Here is a 14,843-nt window from a genome sequence, read left to right as displayed (position 1 = left end):
ACTTAGTCACTTTCCTAATTTTAGTATTATTTTAGTCATGTGAAAAAAAAACTTTCCAAAACACGTTATTTTCAATGACCTTACTGAAAAACATACTTTAATGTTAGAAACACCTGTACATGTATTTTAATTTGACTATTAGAAATCGAATTAAGATGCTTTATGAATACGAGCCCTGTACTGTGTAGATTAATGTCAGTGGTGATTGTGACTAGTGTTCCGTTATGATCCAAGGTTCAGTTTAGTGTTTTTGCAAATGAAGATGCGATCGGTGGATTGTTATTGCCAATCGAAGGTAACATCAGTGCTCTGTCAATGATGGGCGAGAGCAGCGTTCTGTTACTTAGCAAAGCTGGGTGATGGTAGATGAGGTCAGTTTCTGTTATTGCCATGCTGGGTGTCATTAGTTCATTTTTAATGTTTAAATGATGAGATCAGTGTTCTAGAATAATCATGATTAATAAGATCAGTGTACTGCTATTGTAAAATGGTAGGTGAAATCAGTGTACTGTTATTGCCAATGGTAGGTGAAATCTGTGTACTGTTATTGCCAATGGTAGGGGAAATCAGTGTACTGTTATTGCCAATGGTAGGTGAAATCAGTGTACTGTTATTGCCAATAGTAGGTAAAATCAGTGTACTGTTATTGCCAATGGTAGGGGAAATGGTATGTGAAATCAGTGTAATGTTATTGCCAATGGTAGGTGAAATCCGTATACTGTTATTGTCAAAAGTAGGTAAAATCAGTGTACTGTTATTGCCAATGGTAGGGGAAATGGTATGTGAAATCAGTGTAATGTTATTGCCAATGGTAGGTGAAATCAGTGTACTGTTATTGGAAATGGAAAGGAAAATTAGTGTACTGTTATTGCAAAATGTGAGTTGAAATCAGTGTACTGCTATTGCCAAAGGAAGGGGAAATCAGTGTACTGTTATTGCCAATGGTAGGGAAAATCAGTGTACAGTTATTGCCAATGGTAGGGGAAATCAGTGTACTGTTATTGCCAATGGTAGGGGAAATCAGTGTACAGTTATTGCCAATGGTAGGTGAAATCAGTGTATTGTTATTGCCACTGGTAGGGGAAAACAGTGTACCGTTATTGCAAATGGTAGGGGAAATCAGTGTACTGTTATTGCCAATGGTAGGTGAAATCAGTGTATTGTTATTGCCACTGGTAGGGGAAAACAGTGTACCGTTATTGCAAATGGTAGGGGAAATCAGTGTACTGTTATTGCCAATGGTAGGTGAAATCAGTGTATTGTTATTGCCACTGGTAGGGGAAAACAGTGTACCGTTATTGCAAATGGTAGGGGAAATCAGTGTACTGTAATTGCCAATGGTAGGTGAAATCCGTATACTGTTTTGTCAATGGTAAGTAAAATCAGTGTACCGTTATTGCAAATGGTAGGGGAAAACAGTGTACTGTTATTGCCAATGGAAGGTGAAATCAGTGTATTGTTATTGCCACTGGTAGGGGAAAACAGTGTACCGTTATTGCAAATGGTAGGGGAAATCAGTGTACTGTTATTGCCAATGGTAGGTAAAATCCGTATACTGTTATTGTCAATGGTAAGTAAAATCAGTGTACCGTTATTGCAAATGGTAGGGGAAATCAGTGTACTGTTATTGCCAATGGTAGGTGAAATCAGTGTACTGTTATTGCCACTGGTAGGGGAAAACAGTGTAACGTTATTGCAAATGGTAGGGGAAATCTGTATACTGTTATTGTCAATGGTAAGTAAAATCAGTGTACCGTTATTGCAAATGGTAGGGGAAAACAGTGTACTGTTATTGCCAATGGTAGGTGAAATCAGTGTACTGTTATTGCCACTGGTAGGGGAAAACAGTGTAACGTTATTGCAAATGGTAGGGGAAATCAGTGTACTGTTATTGCCAATGGTAGGTGAAATCCGTATACTGTTATTGTCAAAAGTAGGTAAAATCAGTGTACCGTTATTGCAAATGGTAGGGGAAAAAAGTGTACTGTTATTGTCAATGGTAGGTAAAATCAGTGTACTGTTATTGCAAATGGTAGTGGAAATCAGTGTACCGTTATTGCCAATGGTGCGTAAAATCAGAGTTCTGTTACATGATACTGTTATAACTATGTAATGGTAGGTAAAATCAGTGTACTTTTATAACCAATCGTTGGTGAAAAACAGTGTATGTTATTTCCAGTGGTGGGTAAAATCAGTGTACTGTAACTTCCAACGGTGGGTGAAAACAGTGTGCATGATACTGTTTTTATCCGATGGTGGATAAAATCAGTGTACTGTTATTGCCAATGATGGGTGAAAACACTGTACACGACATTTTTATTGAAAATGGTGGCTGTTATCAGTGTTATGAAGTTGGTTATCATATGTGTATATTGTATCTTGAAGAGTTTAGTGACAATTGTAACAGTACATTTTACCGTGACAGCAATGGAAACTATTTGTATTAAAAGATGCTAAATGTCATTAAAAGACATTTAACCTTTACTGTCGATGATCATAGTGAATTTATGAGTTATTTAAACTGGTATACCTCCGATCTGCTTGCGACTACTCTGATGAGAGTCGAGTCCTTGGTACCAGCCCCCTTCATTGACTTGTGCAGCCGCTGAGCGAAATACGCAGGTGGATTCTTGGCGAGTCTTACTGAAATAGGGATACTACTGTTAATGTTATTTGACCATAACCAAAGTTTTGGAATGACCTAAAAACTATTTTAATGATGAAAATACTATGCACACCACAAATGCAGTGTGCGGTTACATTTAAGTGTGATAGCACAGTCTTGGTCTAATAAAGACTTTTCAAATCCATCCTTGTAAATGTTAAATTGACTCGGTCTAACACAGATTTTTCAAGTCCGTCCTTGTAAATGTTAAATTTACTCATTCTAACAAAGACTTTTCAAGTCCGTCCTTGTAAATGTTAAATTTACTCGGTCTAATAAAGATTTTTCAAGTCCGTCCTTGTAAATGTTAAATTGACACTGTCTAACAAAGATTTTCCAAGTCCGTCCTTGTAAATGTTAAATTGACTCAGATTTTGTCCTTGTAAATGTTACATTGATTCATGTTACCTATTGCAAGATAGCCGTCCTCTAGATAGCCACTGGTCTCTGCTTGGATGACAGCTTCAATATCCTTGCCATGGTTTTGTTGGTACGCCTCAAAAACGGCCTTTAGTTGAGCGTAGCCTCGTAGACTCAATATTCGATTGAAGGTGGATTCATCTGTGCCAAGTTTGTTGGCACCAGCCTTCAGGTAGAAAAACATACAATCCACACTTAATGTTACCCAATATTTGAACCAGGAAAAATGGGGATTCCTTTAAAACAAAATGACATTTATACATTAAATCACATACATACAACTTTACATAGTTTTAAGGGAACTAAATATATTCCACACATTACAATATTCGTTACTGTATGAACGTGGATATAAAAATATAGTTTGTATAACTAAGCAGATTTCTTACACAACTATTACAGTCAAATCTGGTTGAACGGTCACCTGCTTTAAAGGGCCACCTGCCTTATCGGGCCACTCCAAATGTACTACTGCGAATTGGGAGTATGATGTTGGAATGTCGTGTTTGTTAAAACATGAAAGTTCTAAGTTTGAATCCCATTAAAAGAATTACTTAAAAAAGCTAATCATATTAAACGCTATGTGCTGAGTTACCTCAAATAGTTCCTTAGCGTCCTGTGCTGCGGTGTCAGGGTCAACACTACCAGACTCATCCCTCCCGGCGGCCAGCTGTGAGACGAGTAGGCGCTTAAAGTGGCCGCTTGTGTCGCTCATGATGTCTTTTTCTAGGTCACTCTTGAACACTGCAAACACGAAGATCAGTATAACCAATAAGCGGGCAACAACGTCGTCTTAAGTAAAATAACGCGTGTACGTATATGCTTATTGTATAATACAATGTCACCATTTGACATAAATTAAGTATATATTATCCTATGCTGATTCATATATATTTATATATATAGTATATATATATTATATGAATCTGTATAGGATGAAGGAGTTTGACAGAGGGTCACCTTTGGAACATTTCTGTAAAATAATTTGTAATAGGGCCGAGGGTTTCTTTTGAAGACTTTTGAAGGTTTTTTGCCATGGTAACCAGAGTTCAGCATGGAACCACTTTTATTGAAGGAATCTTGAAGCGGACCAAAGCCGGCAAACGGAACATTCCTGTGAAATTTGAAGTGAAATGTTTGAATTTGCCCCAGTGATTCAGGAGAAGTTTTTTGAAGGAACATTTTGACAAAGGCAAACGACGGACAACCACCCTGTAACAATTAATAACTCACGCTGAACATTTTGTCCCCATGTGTGCTAAAATAAAACACACATATATATATATATATATACACACTAGTAAATACGCTTTAAAACTGACTTTTGGTTCGCAGGTCAAATTTAGAGGCAAAGCATTTACTTACATGTTTTGTAGGCTTGTTTGATGGCCAGTATCTGGGCGTTTGACCTGGAGCACAGAATCTCTATAAGGGCACCCTCGTCTGTGCCCGCACCCTGCGAGTATACATGTTTTAGTTTGTATTTCTGTTTTCTTTAAAATACATTTCGAATTTTAGCATTTTATCTTTGCATGTGTGGTTCAAAAATTTACTGACTCAGTTATTCTTTTAAATAAACATAAATAAGCAATCATTTTCTAGCCTTCTTTTTTCAACTCATAATTACTGAGTCCTAAAATTGTATTACTAACTGACTGCATGTACTTTACGTCAAAGGAACTATTCTATGACATGAATCTTGGACCAATAATAAACATCGGTATAAAAATTGTAAAAAAAAATGTTTAATTATAAAATTATGACGATGTTCGTGAAGGTATTCATTCGATACAGCACCGCCGTTAAAGGCCCCACCAAAGTTCAAAAGCCGTTTTAAGGACCAAACATAAAATGTTCAAATAATCTTTTTTATTTATTTATTTTTGTGATTAAACATCTAGCAAGCATAATACATATATCCGGTGCAACATGTGCAGATATTTGCATTTTTGTAACCATGCAGGAAATTAATTAAATCCACTTTGTCATTCTTTAATTGAATATCTTTCTTATTTGAAAACATATCATCAAGAACTCTCAAGACGTTGTTAATTATTTAGACTGAGGCATTTTGACATAAAAACAGTTATATTGTTGACAGACTTTCCGAAAGAATGCAAATCCTTTTGGTCCCAAATATGACAAAAGTCATCTTTCGTAAAAATAAGTCAACTCCTTATTACCCCCAAAATGTCACACAGGATGTTTGTTTTACTCCCTAAAAAGAGTGTTCCTTAAAACTAGATAAAACATGAACTTTTGAAAAATGAGTGGCCTTCCCCACCCACTTTTGAAACTGTGGAAGGCCCTTTATCATTTTAGCGCGCATTGATTTCGATCAAATCATTGTTATCAGTGTTCATATCAACCGACGAAAGCATATTCAGATTGTCTGATGATTCATCGCTAGTCCTTTTCCTTTAATCCTACTCCAAGCATGCATGATTAAAGCAAATTGTTTGTTTGTAGCGGATACAAACTTGTTTCATTCAAACTTTAAGCACATTGACTCAATGTGTTACGTGCCATAAGGCAATCCCGCATGAAGGTCATTCATGAGCCGTTTAGCATAAAGTATTGAGATGACAATAGCTGAGTTAAACTGCAATGATTAGAACGCGGGAACCAAAATATCGTTTATAATTGCTTTAACAATTTACCAACGACTAGACGCCAAATGGCAACATGCCTCTAGGAGGAACCTTTGACACAGACATAATGATATGCAATGCATTTAAAACACAGAATAACATGGAGTTGAACAATGAGTAAACAAGTATTAATGCATGGTATCGATGCGGCCCGGACAAAGTTCAGTCCGAACGGATGGACACATACACTGATGTGGAACATGCGACACTCCTAGTCATGTTTATTGAAAAACATATATTTGGTCAACAAACAGCCCGGACAAGGATCATTTCAGCCTTTGGTGTCTAAGCATGACCTTCACCTTTGGGGTACAGACATGGGTATTATGTGCGACACGCCATCTCGTGGTGAACATTCATGGTAAGGTTATTGAAAAATGCATGGTCAAGATAAAACCTGGACAAGGATTATTTCAACCTTCGGTGGCTAAGCATAATCTTGACCTTTAAGATACTGACCTTGGTCTTACGACACGCCACCTTTATAGTGAACCGTCATGACAAGAGTTCCTATATTGCACGATCGAAATAAAGTCCGGACGGACGGACACATACAAGGACCCGTAATTGTGACAGCTTTGTCTCGTTCACCGAACACGGGCTCGACAAAAAATGAATCAATTCCTCTCAAAGGTGGCCGACACTGACCTCTTCGCCTATGAAAAGCTTGAAACGCGTTCATAATGTCACGGACATACACCATAACAGTGTGACTTTAATTCAGGTCAATGTCTCATGATATCCACTTTTATCGAATCAGGTCAAATGTTACCTTGATGGCGGCTTTAAGTTCCCTGGCGTCATAATTTACGGGCGTCTCCAGCAAAGCCAGCACGAGGTCCTCGAACCGGCCCGAGATTTCCGACTTCAGCTCAGAACGCAGGTCCTTTAAGGCAAACAGACAAGTAGTGATCATTTATAACAAGGTAGAGGTCAAATAACATTTAATATCTAAATCTCATATAGATAATTTCAATACTTTTTAAATATGCTAGATATTAAAATATACTTATTATTAATGCATTATGTTCCACTAGCGGATCCGGGGTGGACTCATGTGTAAAACTATTGCTAAATGTACTACGATTTGTGTTTTCTTGAAAGCAATACCTTGCCAAATTGAGTTTTGAAGGAGGTAAAGATCTCCTGCCTCTGTTGGTTGGTGTGGGACGACATCACCTCGATTATTTTCGCCTCGTCTGTCCCTGCAAGATATAGATACCTGCATATCAAGACATTCCGTCATCCTCATTCTCGGCACCCTGGCAGCGTATCATAACCTCAGCGTATCATAACCTATATGATATAGGTTATGATACGCTGCCAGGGTGCCGATGGTGGTCACCCTAGAAAAGGGTATTTGTTGGAAGCACAGTAACCATACTTAGGGTGACCACAATTAAGACGATTTATAGTACTTCAGTCGCAGGATCTGCCACACAGCTAAAAAATGCTTGTTTGAACAAGTATAGCGCAAGCTACACTCAAGAAATAGTTTAGCTAATGCACCAGTCAATTGTAACCGATCCCCCCCAGGTCCGGGGACTTTGACTTTCGGTTCAGGCAAGCCCGGGTAAAATCCCCGTCATGCGGGGACGAACTGCTGGTAAAATCCCCGCAAAATGCCATCGCACCCCCAGGGACCCTAGATAAGACATATCCCCGCTATTTTTGACGCCAAGACAAAAACCGCATTCACCCGGCACTGCGGAAGGTACCTGGAAGGTAAAAACACGGCCCATTTCCCCGGCTATCCTCGGTATACCCCAGGACCTGGGAGGGCCGTGGTTATACAATTGACTGGTGCACAGTAGAGTAAAGGGCTTCATGTACAGTCATGTCTAACTCTTTTGTTTGCACAAGCACATTGTCTAAATAAAAGAGTGTAATAAGTTTGTGATCGTTTACAAAATGTGCATGCATGCAGGAATCGATTTGTGTGCCATCATTGTGATTTTTTTTCATAAAGTTTAAGATTTATAAGAGAAACGGATACACGTTCTTATCATTTTAAGCGAACTACTGCATACGCGTAAATTAAGCTAAAGATTGTTAAGGATTTTTGGTCTTCTAAACTATTAATTCGGCAGGCCTGTCGAAGCACGGCGCCGACTTATCGTTTCGAAGATAAAACATAAATGCTAACTTTCTAATTAGTGTTCAGAATAGAAGGTCACGCGAATGTCTTTATTATAACCAGTGCGCATGCATGAAAATTTTGCGGTCACGCGAATGTCTTTATTATAGCCAGTGCGCATGCATGAAAAAATTGCGGTTTAGTAATTCGCTAAATCGATGATTGGTTGTCTGAGCTCTTCTTCAAGCTGCATTCTCAAATGTTTACTGTTTTGACCTGTTTTTGACGTTTTTGTCTCACACTGAATAGCTATTTTCGGTAACAATGCCTTCAAACCAGTAATTAAAGATAACTCACATCAGAACAGATCTCAATTATTTACAAAACCGCCGAATATTTCATTTCTCTAATAGCGTTAGTAATTATTTTAACCAAAAAACATTAATTTTTGAACGTAAATATGAAAAACTGCGATTTGCTCTTTTGTCAGCATTTTTGTATCACTGGTTTCCAATCATTTACGAAAAACTGGGCTCATTCCAAGACAAATTTTTTTTGTCAAAACGGTCAGTCTGTGAGAGTGCAGCTTAAATGATTAAATATGAAATGTCTCAGACGATCCGATTGGCGGAGGGATTTGCCTGAATACTGACTAATGTTTAATACGGAAACGTCCTGATGAGCGTTTGTATAGATCAGGGGCGGCTCCAGGAATTGACGTTAGAGGGGGCGTGATTTAGGGGCATGCGTTTGACATGCGCCACATAGCTTCATAACCGAAATGTATATGGTGCAAAATGTTGGCAGGGGGGGGGGGTTAACACCCATTTTTCTTTAACAATTCAAGTCAGAAATGGGGCATTACTAGCTTATTTGATTACTTTTTTCTCTGGTATTGATATCAAAAGTAAACTTGGACGATTTAAGGAGGGGGAAGGGGGTACCCCCAGCCCTGAATCCGCTAGTGCCGATGTTTGGGCAAGAATGTATAAATTACACCTGTGTACTATAAAATGTATCACAGTAGCATTTTACTGAAATTCGCTGAGGTTGACTTTTTGCAACATTAATTTTACTCACTCAACCGTATAGTTTATTCTAGTGGGTCACCGGATCGAAATACAGACCACAGCATATCTTTTAACAGTTCATAAAACACCCTTTACATATCACCTGTCATGATCTGCATTCACCATTTTAACGATGTACTTGTAGACCCCCTAAGCAGGTTAATATAAAAAATGACTGCTTCCTAAATAAAGCACTTGATTGTTTCCGCAATATACACAGTTAACAGCTAAGTTTGAGTCATCTGTATGGAATGTTCATGTTTTGGAAGACAAATTAAAACAATGATTGGTTATAATGTTTCATGTACAGACCGTGGCTCTCGATGACTTTATGATATACATGATTGGATATTTGTCAAGGTTAATGTTTCAATAAAGGATTTAAATCGTATCTTCCATAGCCTTTAATTCTATATAAACATCAGAAATGTCAACACAATTATTATTTTTAATTTCCTCAACATTGTGTCCATTGTCAATACTGGTTGAAGTACAATTCACACAAACATATAGCAAAACAAGGAAACTATGTCTCTGAGATAATTTCAATTTACGACTAAAATCCACCAAGACACTGCCTCCAGATCCTCTGATATACCTATCACTAGCGGATCCAGGGGGGGGGGGGCATCCCCTAAAATTGTCCAAGTGTTTTTTATGTCAATATCAGAGAAAAAAGTGTTCCCCTAAACCCCCCTGCCAACACATTTAACCAAGTAATTTTGGTTCTGTGTGAGGGGCGCAGGTCAAAAGGTCACGTCCCTAGGTTACGCTCCCTCTAACGTCGAATCCTGGATCCGCCCCTGCCTATGACATTGTGCGTTTTACCATTCTGAAATTATATATTTCTTACCCAGCCCTTTCATGGCCTTTCTGAGAGCGCCCGCCGCCTGCTCGGCCGAAAAGGGGTTCTTAGGGACGATTGTTCCCTGTAAAAGAATGGGAGGGAGTTAAACATGGTCAAATGTATACCGCCGTATACTTATATAGATCTGTGTACATGTATATACATGTAGGTAAGTGGTTTCGGATGTAATTGTTGATGGTTCTGGACTTGTCCGGAGTGGAGGGTCACGCTTAGGCCAGGAAATGGCCAGAGCTCAAGCAGTACTCGCTTTTATACAAATATGTATCGATCTATTCAGATAAATAGTCAGTACCAGCATGGTATAGTCCATTATAACTTTTAAGATTACGCCAACGAAAGATTCAGATAAGGTTTAGATATTACCCAAAGGTTAAATTTATAATTTGCAATACTAAGTCTTAATGCACGTATCAAGCAATATGATTTCAATTTATATAAGAGCTGCGATTAACTACGTAAACACACCGCAAAGAATATACATGTATGCTTTATAAATACCCGGCCTTGTTATGAAATTGAATTATCACATTTTAACATGTAAAAACTTGAAGATACAAAATGTTATGTTGATGAAGTTAATATGTATATAGTTTTCATATTTTCTGTGTACATATATAATGTATTAAATCCATTAAATCCGCGGTATAACTATCTAAACCAGCTCATAGTAAAATCATGTGAATAAATTATAAAATCGCATACCTGTGTATAAGATGCAGCCATGTTGGTTGTTGATTGTGAAATGAAGTTACGCCACCGTATAAATGTATTTAACACACCTAAAGTTGTCGCGATTCACTTCCTTAGATTATAATCAACTCTTCACTCCTCACGAGAAATGACGTGTATGTGATGGCCTTGATATAGTTCACAGTAGATATTGATTCCGCGCTGTGACCAGCACGGGATTGTACTAACAGGGCAAGGGATGTTTATTTTAAGCTTCCTGGATATTTGTTGGTATTTGATACTGAAGGCACATGACACTGAAACAAGTTGTTGTTTTTTTCTGATGGCGCCATTGGCGAAATTTAAGAATTCCCCCGTCTACATTACTGCGCGGCTGTCGGGATGTTTTACATGCGGGTCTTGTAATTAATTAGCGAATGCCGGAGTATCATTTTAACCTTATCCATCATCTTACATCATATATACTAGCATGTAATCTATACTATGATGGCGACGTAGGCGTAATATGTGTCGATTCTAATTCATTAGCCGTAATTAATGATTGGAGGTTTTGCTACCGTTTAAAGCTGCACTCTCGCAGATTGACCGCTTTGGTGACTTTTTTTATTTTTATCTTCAAATGCACGGCCTCTAAACGCCAGCTCCACCACTTTACGGCGGTGCAAAGAAAAAGAGCTGTCGACACTTCCGTGGTGGAGCTGTGCCCTATGTTTACATGAACAAACGTGAGTATGATTTATATTTTATTTGATAATTTCATTTAACGGACATATTTCGAAAATCGGAGAATGTGGTACCGTGTAAGAACACTTCTACTGTAGGCTGGTTACTATTTCGTTTCAATATTGTGTAAACTGTGGTGTCAGGAGCTTTTCTCCCGCATCAGACTTGTGCATATTTTGAGATCTGATTGCATAGCAAGTGCATTTCGGTACTTACACACCCCGTGAGAACATTCTCACGCATGCAAACATAACTGTTATGTATAGTACCTATGCCGGAACACAACACAACTGATAAGCACTTCTTAAAAAGGAAAAATGCACAAATTTATAAAAGTGGTGGCGCTGTTGCCCTAGTGGTGGCGCTATCGAGTATGTTTTGCGCTTGAAGTAATATAAAAAGTAAACGCTTTTGGAATGAATACAACAGTTGCTATGTTTATCATTCATTGAACATTATGCTGGTTATGCATACTACTTGCGGAAACAAAACTCTACGCGAACTACCTTAACCTTACTGTAAACTATTTCGAAAACAAATGGCTAGGTGCTGTTAATTTTACAATATTACTATAAGTATATACACGGTACCACATTCTCCGATTTTCGAAATATGTCCGTTAAATAAATTATCAAATAAAATATAAATCATACTCACGTTTGTTCACGTAAACATAGGGCACAGCTCCACCACGGAAGTGTCGACAGCTCTTTTTCTTTGCACCACCGTTAAGTGGTGGAGCTGGCGTTTAGAGGCCGTGAAATGAGCCTATCATTTTTGCGTTAGTGTATGGAAACCAGTGAAGTAAGAATAATGATTAAAGAGCAAATCGCAGTTGTTCACATTTATGTGAGTAAAATGTCTTATGTTTTATGGCGAAAAGCGTTACTAACGACTTGTCGACATGTTTTCAAAACAATAGAGATGTGTTCTATTGTGAGTTATCTTATATGACTGCATTGAAGGCATTGATACCAAAATAAGCTGATTCTTAGACAAAAACTTAAACAAATGTCAAAACTATCAATCTGTGAGAATGCAGCTTTAATTATTACATTCTGAAATGGTAAACCCAGCCCCGTTGACTATGCAAACTCGTGTGTTCTTAAGTCGTGATCGTCTATGAGATGAAAACTTGGTTTCTAAAGCACACGATGTAGTCATGGTGGGATTATAATCAATGACTTAAAAATCTGCTTCGAGACCAGGCAGTGATAAATCAGTGATAAACCAGATACATGCATATTATAATTTTTATCCAATTACTCACTGAACGTTCCACAACAGTAATCCCAATAGCAGATCTACTTAACGACGGTAACCCTAAAAGCATGATCGAGCAAAGCTGATAACTCCAACAGCATGATCGCGCTATGGTGTTAACTCCAACCTTATGACCGAGCAGATGCGATAACTCAACCATTATGACCGAGTAAAGGCAGTAACTCCACCATTATGGCCGAGCAAAGGCGGTAACTCCACCATTATCGCCGAGCAAAGGCGGTAACTCCACCATTAAGGCCTAGCATAGGCGGTAACCCCGGCATTATTATGACCGAGCAAAGGTAATAGCTCCAACCTTATGACCGAGCAGATGCGATAATTCAACCATTTAGCCGAGCAAAGGCGGTAACTCCACCATTATGGCTGAGCAGATGTGATAACTCCAACATAATGACCGAGTAGAGGCGATAACCCCAACATTATGGCCGAGCAAAGGCAATAACCCCAAATATTATGGCCGAGCAGATGCGATTACTCCAACATAATGACCGAGCACATGCCAAGAAATCCAATCCAATTTTCGATTAAGAAGGAAACCCCTGTATGCCAGCATATACCTGGATTTTAGCAGCATATGCATTATGTTCCATTCAGTGGTTTTGTGCTAAGGGTTAAAGGCCTGACTTGGTTCTCCATGTAATTTTTATCAGTTATCTGCTGTAACAGCTAATTCATTTCATTTAATGGCCATTACGACCAGCATGAAATTCAGGGGAGCAATGATTTTGGTCATTTTTCGGAAAAATCTTTCTATATAATGCATGTTTCTTAGGTTTGCCGCTTCATCTCATTTTGTTTGTTACGAAACTTGTCAAAAATAAAACAAAAATTTCAATAATAGTTTATTAAGTATTGACATGATTTTCTTAACTATAAAAGGTATAATTATTAATTAACTAAGCTAAGCATTACATCTTTGATATTGTTTATGAACAATATCCTTGATAACAATATTTAACTATCTAAACCACAATCTTGAATTATGTTTAAAGATTGAAAACATCATGTACAAATGTTATTACTATATTTCTTAGTTCCCCAAAAGCTAAATATTTTCCTCACGCCGGCCAAATCCTTATAGCCTCTTATAGAACAATACCGTAATCATGTCGATAAATTTTAACAACTTGATTACGGTATTGTTCTATAAAAGGCTATTAGGATTTGGCCGGCGTGAGGATGTATTTTGACCCAAATAGAATCACGAACCCCAGTCAAACTTATCGACTACCGGCTCAAAATGTTATGACTCATGTATATAATAAAATGATACCGGGAAGTCGTTTATCTGTGGATGTCGAAAATCTGCTTAAAGGGGGTGTACTCCGTATGATAAAATAGCGGGAAAAAAGAAAATTGTCGAAAACTGACATAAACTTGGCATCGATGTGTACAATGCATTGAAACTTAATAACTGAAGTACCACATAGTTTACAATTTATTTAAGTTTAGCAGTTATTTCGTATTTGTCAATTAAAAAGATTACTGGGTATGTCTACCAGGTAGAATTCATTCCTTATGCGTGATTGGCTAGTCGGTGTTATCACGTGATATTACCGAGGTACGTGTATAGCTTAATTATGTAATTAAAAGAGTAAGCCGTCGTAGCTCAGTAGATACGACGCTGGACTGCAATTTTGGCGACACGGGTTCGAACCTGGTCTCCGACACAATTTTTTATTACATTTTGGTACTTTTTTACAATTATGATATCAAAGCGTAACACATTCCATTAGATAATTGTCCTGAGATTCGTTACAGAAAAAAACTTTTTTGGTGCGAATCTGGTGTACAGTCCCTTTAAGGGTTAATTGTACTTTGCGCTCATTATAATTAGATAAATGAGGGGTCTCCGCATTGATACAAAAAGCTTAGTTCCTTCATTCACAGCAACATATAGTTGATTAACGTGAGATTAGCAGCATCAGTAGTAGTTTTTTTATGCAGAAGTGGCAACAACAACAACAACAATTCAGCAGGAGCGGCAGTAGTTTTAGGGGTATCATCATCATCATCATCATCATCATCATCATCATCATCATCATCATCATCATCATCATCATCATCATCATCATCATCATTATCATCATCGGTGGTGGTGGTTGTGGTTGTGGTGATGGTGACGGTGTTGTTGTGGCGGTGGTGTTGACAGTGGCAATAGCAGAAGCAGTGGTGGTAGTATCAACAGCAATTGCTGCAGCAGTACCATGGCACCTGTATTACTAAGACTTAAGAGCACACGTATTAAATGACCAACATAGTCGGTTCTGTTCGGTGGGGTTAAATACCTATTTACAGTAACGATCGATGGGAGTCATGTTATTATTTGGGGTGTGGGGGGTCAATATTTTACAGAAAAGGAGTCACTTAAGGGCAGCGACCATTGTCGTGATTT

The 14,843-nt window shown here is 38.1% G+C and overlaps 1 protein-coding gene across 1 annotated transcript in view; it reads right to left on the bottom strand.

Moving 5' to 3' along the window:
• The window catches only part of LOC128215261 (annexin A6-like), a 29,340-nt gene extending 18,621 nt beyond the window's left edge, over nucleotides 1–10,719 (bottom strand). Inside the window, exons 1-8 of the mRNA XM_052921969.1 lie at nucleotides 10,454–10,719; nucleotides 9,737–9,812; nucleotides 6,847–6,941; nucleotides 6,509–6,622; nucleotides 4,451–4,541; nucleotides 3,681–3,829; nucleotides 3,074–3,251; nucleotides 2,531–2,643 (exon numbers count right to left, since the gene is read on the bottom strand). Coding sequence (XP_052777929.1) covers nucleotides 2,531–2,643; nucleotides 3,074–3,251; nucleotides 3,681–3,829; nucleotides 4,451–4,541; nucleotides 6,509–6,622; nucleotides 6,847–6,941; nucleotides 9,737–9,812; nucleotides 10,454–10,474 — 837 coding nt within the window. The 5' untranslated portion in view covers nucleotides 10,475–10,719. The remainder of the gene's footprint in view (nucleotides 1–2,530; nucleotides 2,644–3,073; nucleotides 3,252–3,680; nucleotides 3,830–4,450; nucleotides 4,542–6,508; nucleotides 6,623–6,846; nucleotides 6,942–9,736; nucleotides 9,813–10,453) is intronic.
• Between the last annotated feature and the right edge of the window lie 4,124 nt (nucleotides 10,720–14,843).

The sequence above is a fragment of the Mya arenaria genome, chromosome 13 (genome assembly GCF_026914265.1).
Source record: "Mya arenaria isolate MELC-2E11 chromosome 13, ASM2691426v1".
NCBI classification, from domain to species: domain Eukaryota; kingdom Metazoa; phylum Mollusca; class Bivalvia; order Myida; family Myidae; genus Mya; species Mya arenaria.
Note: the sequence above shows the minus strand (reverse complement) of the source record. Positions and strands in the feature narration are given on the sequence as shown.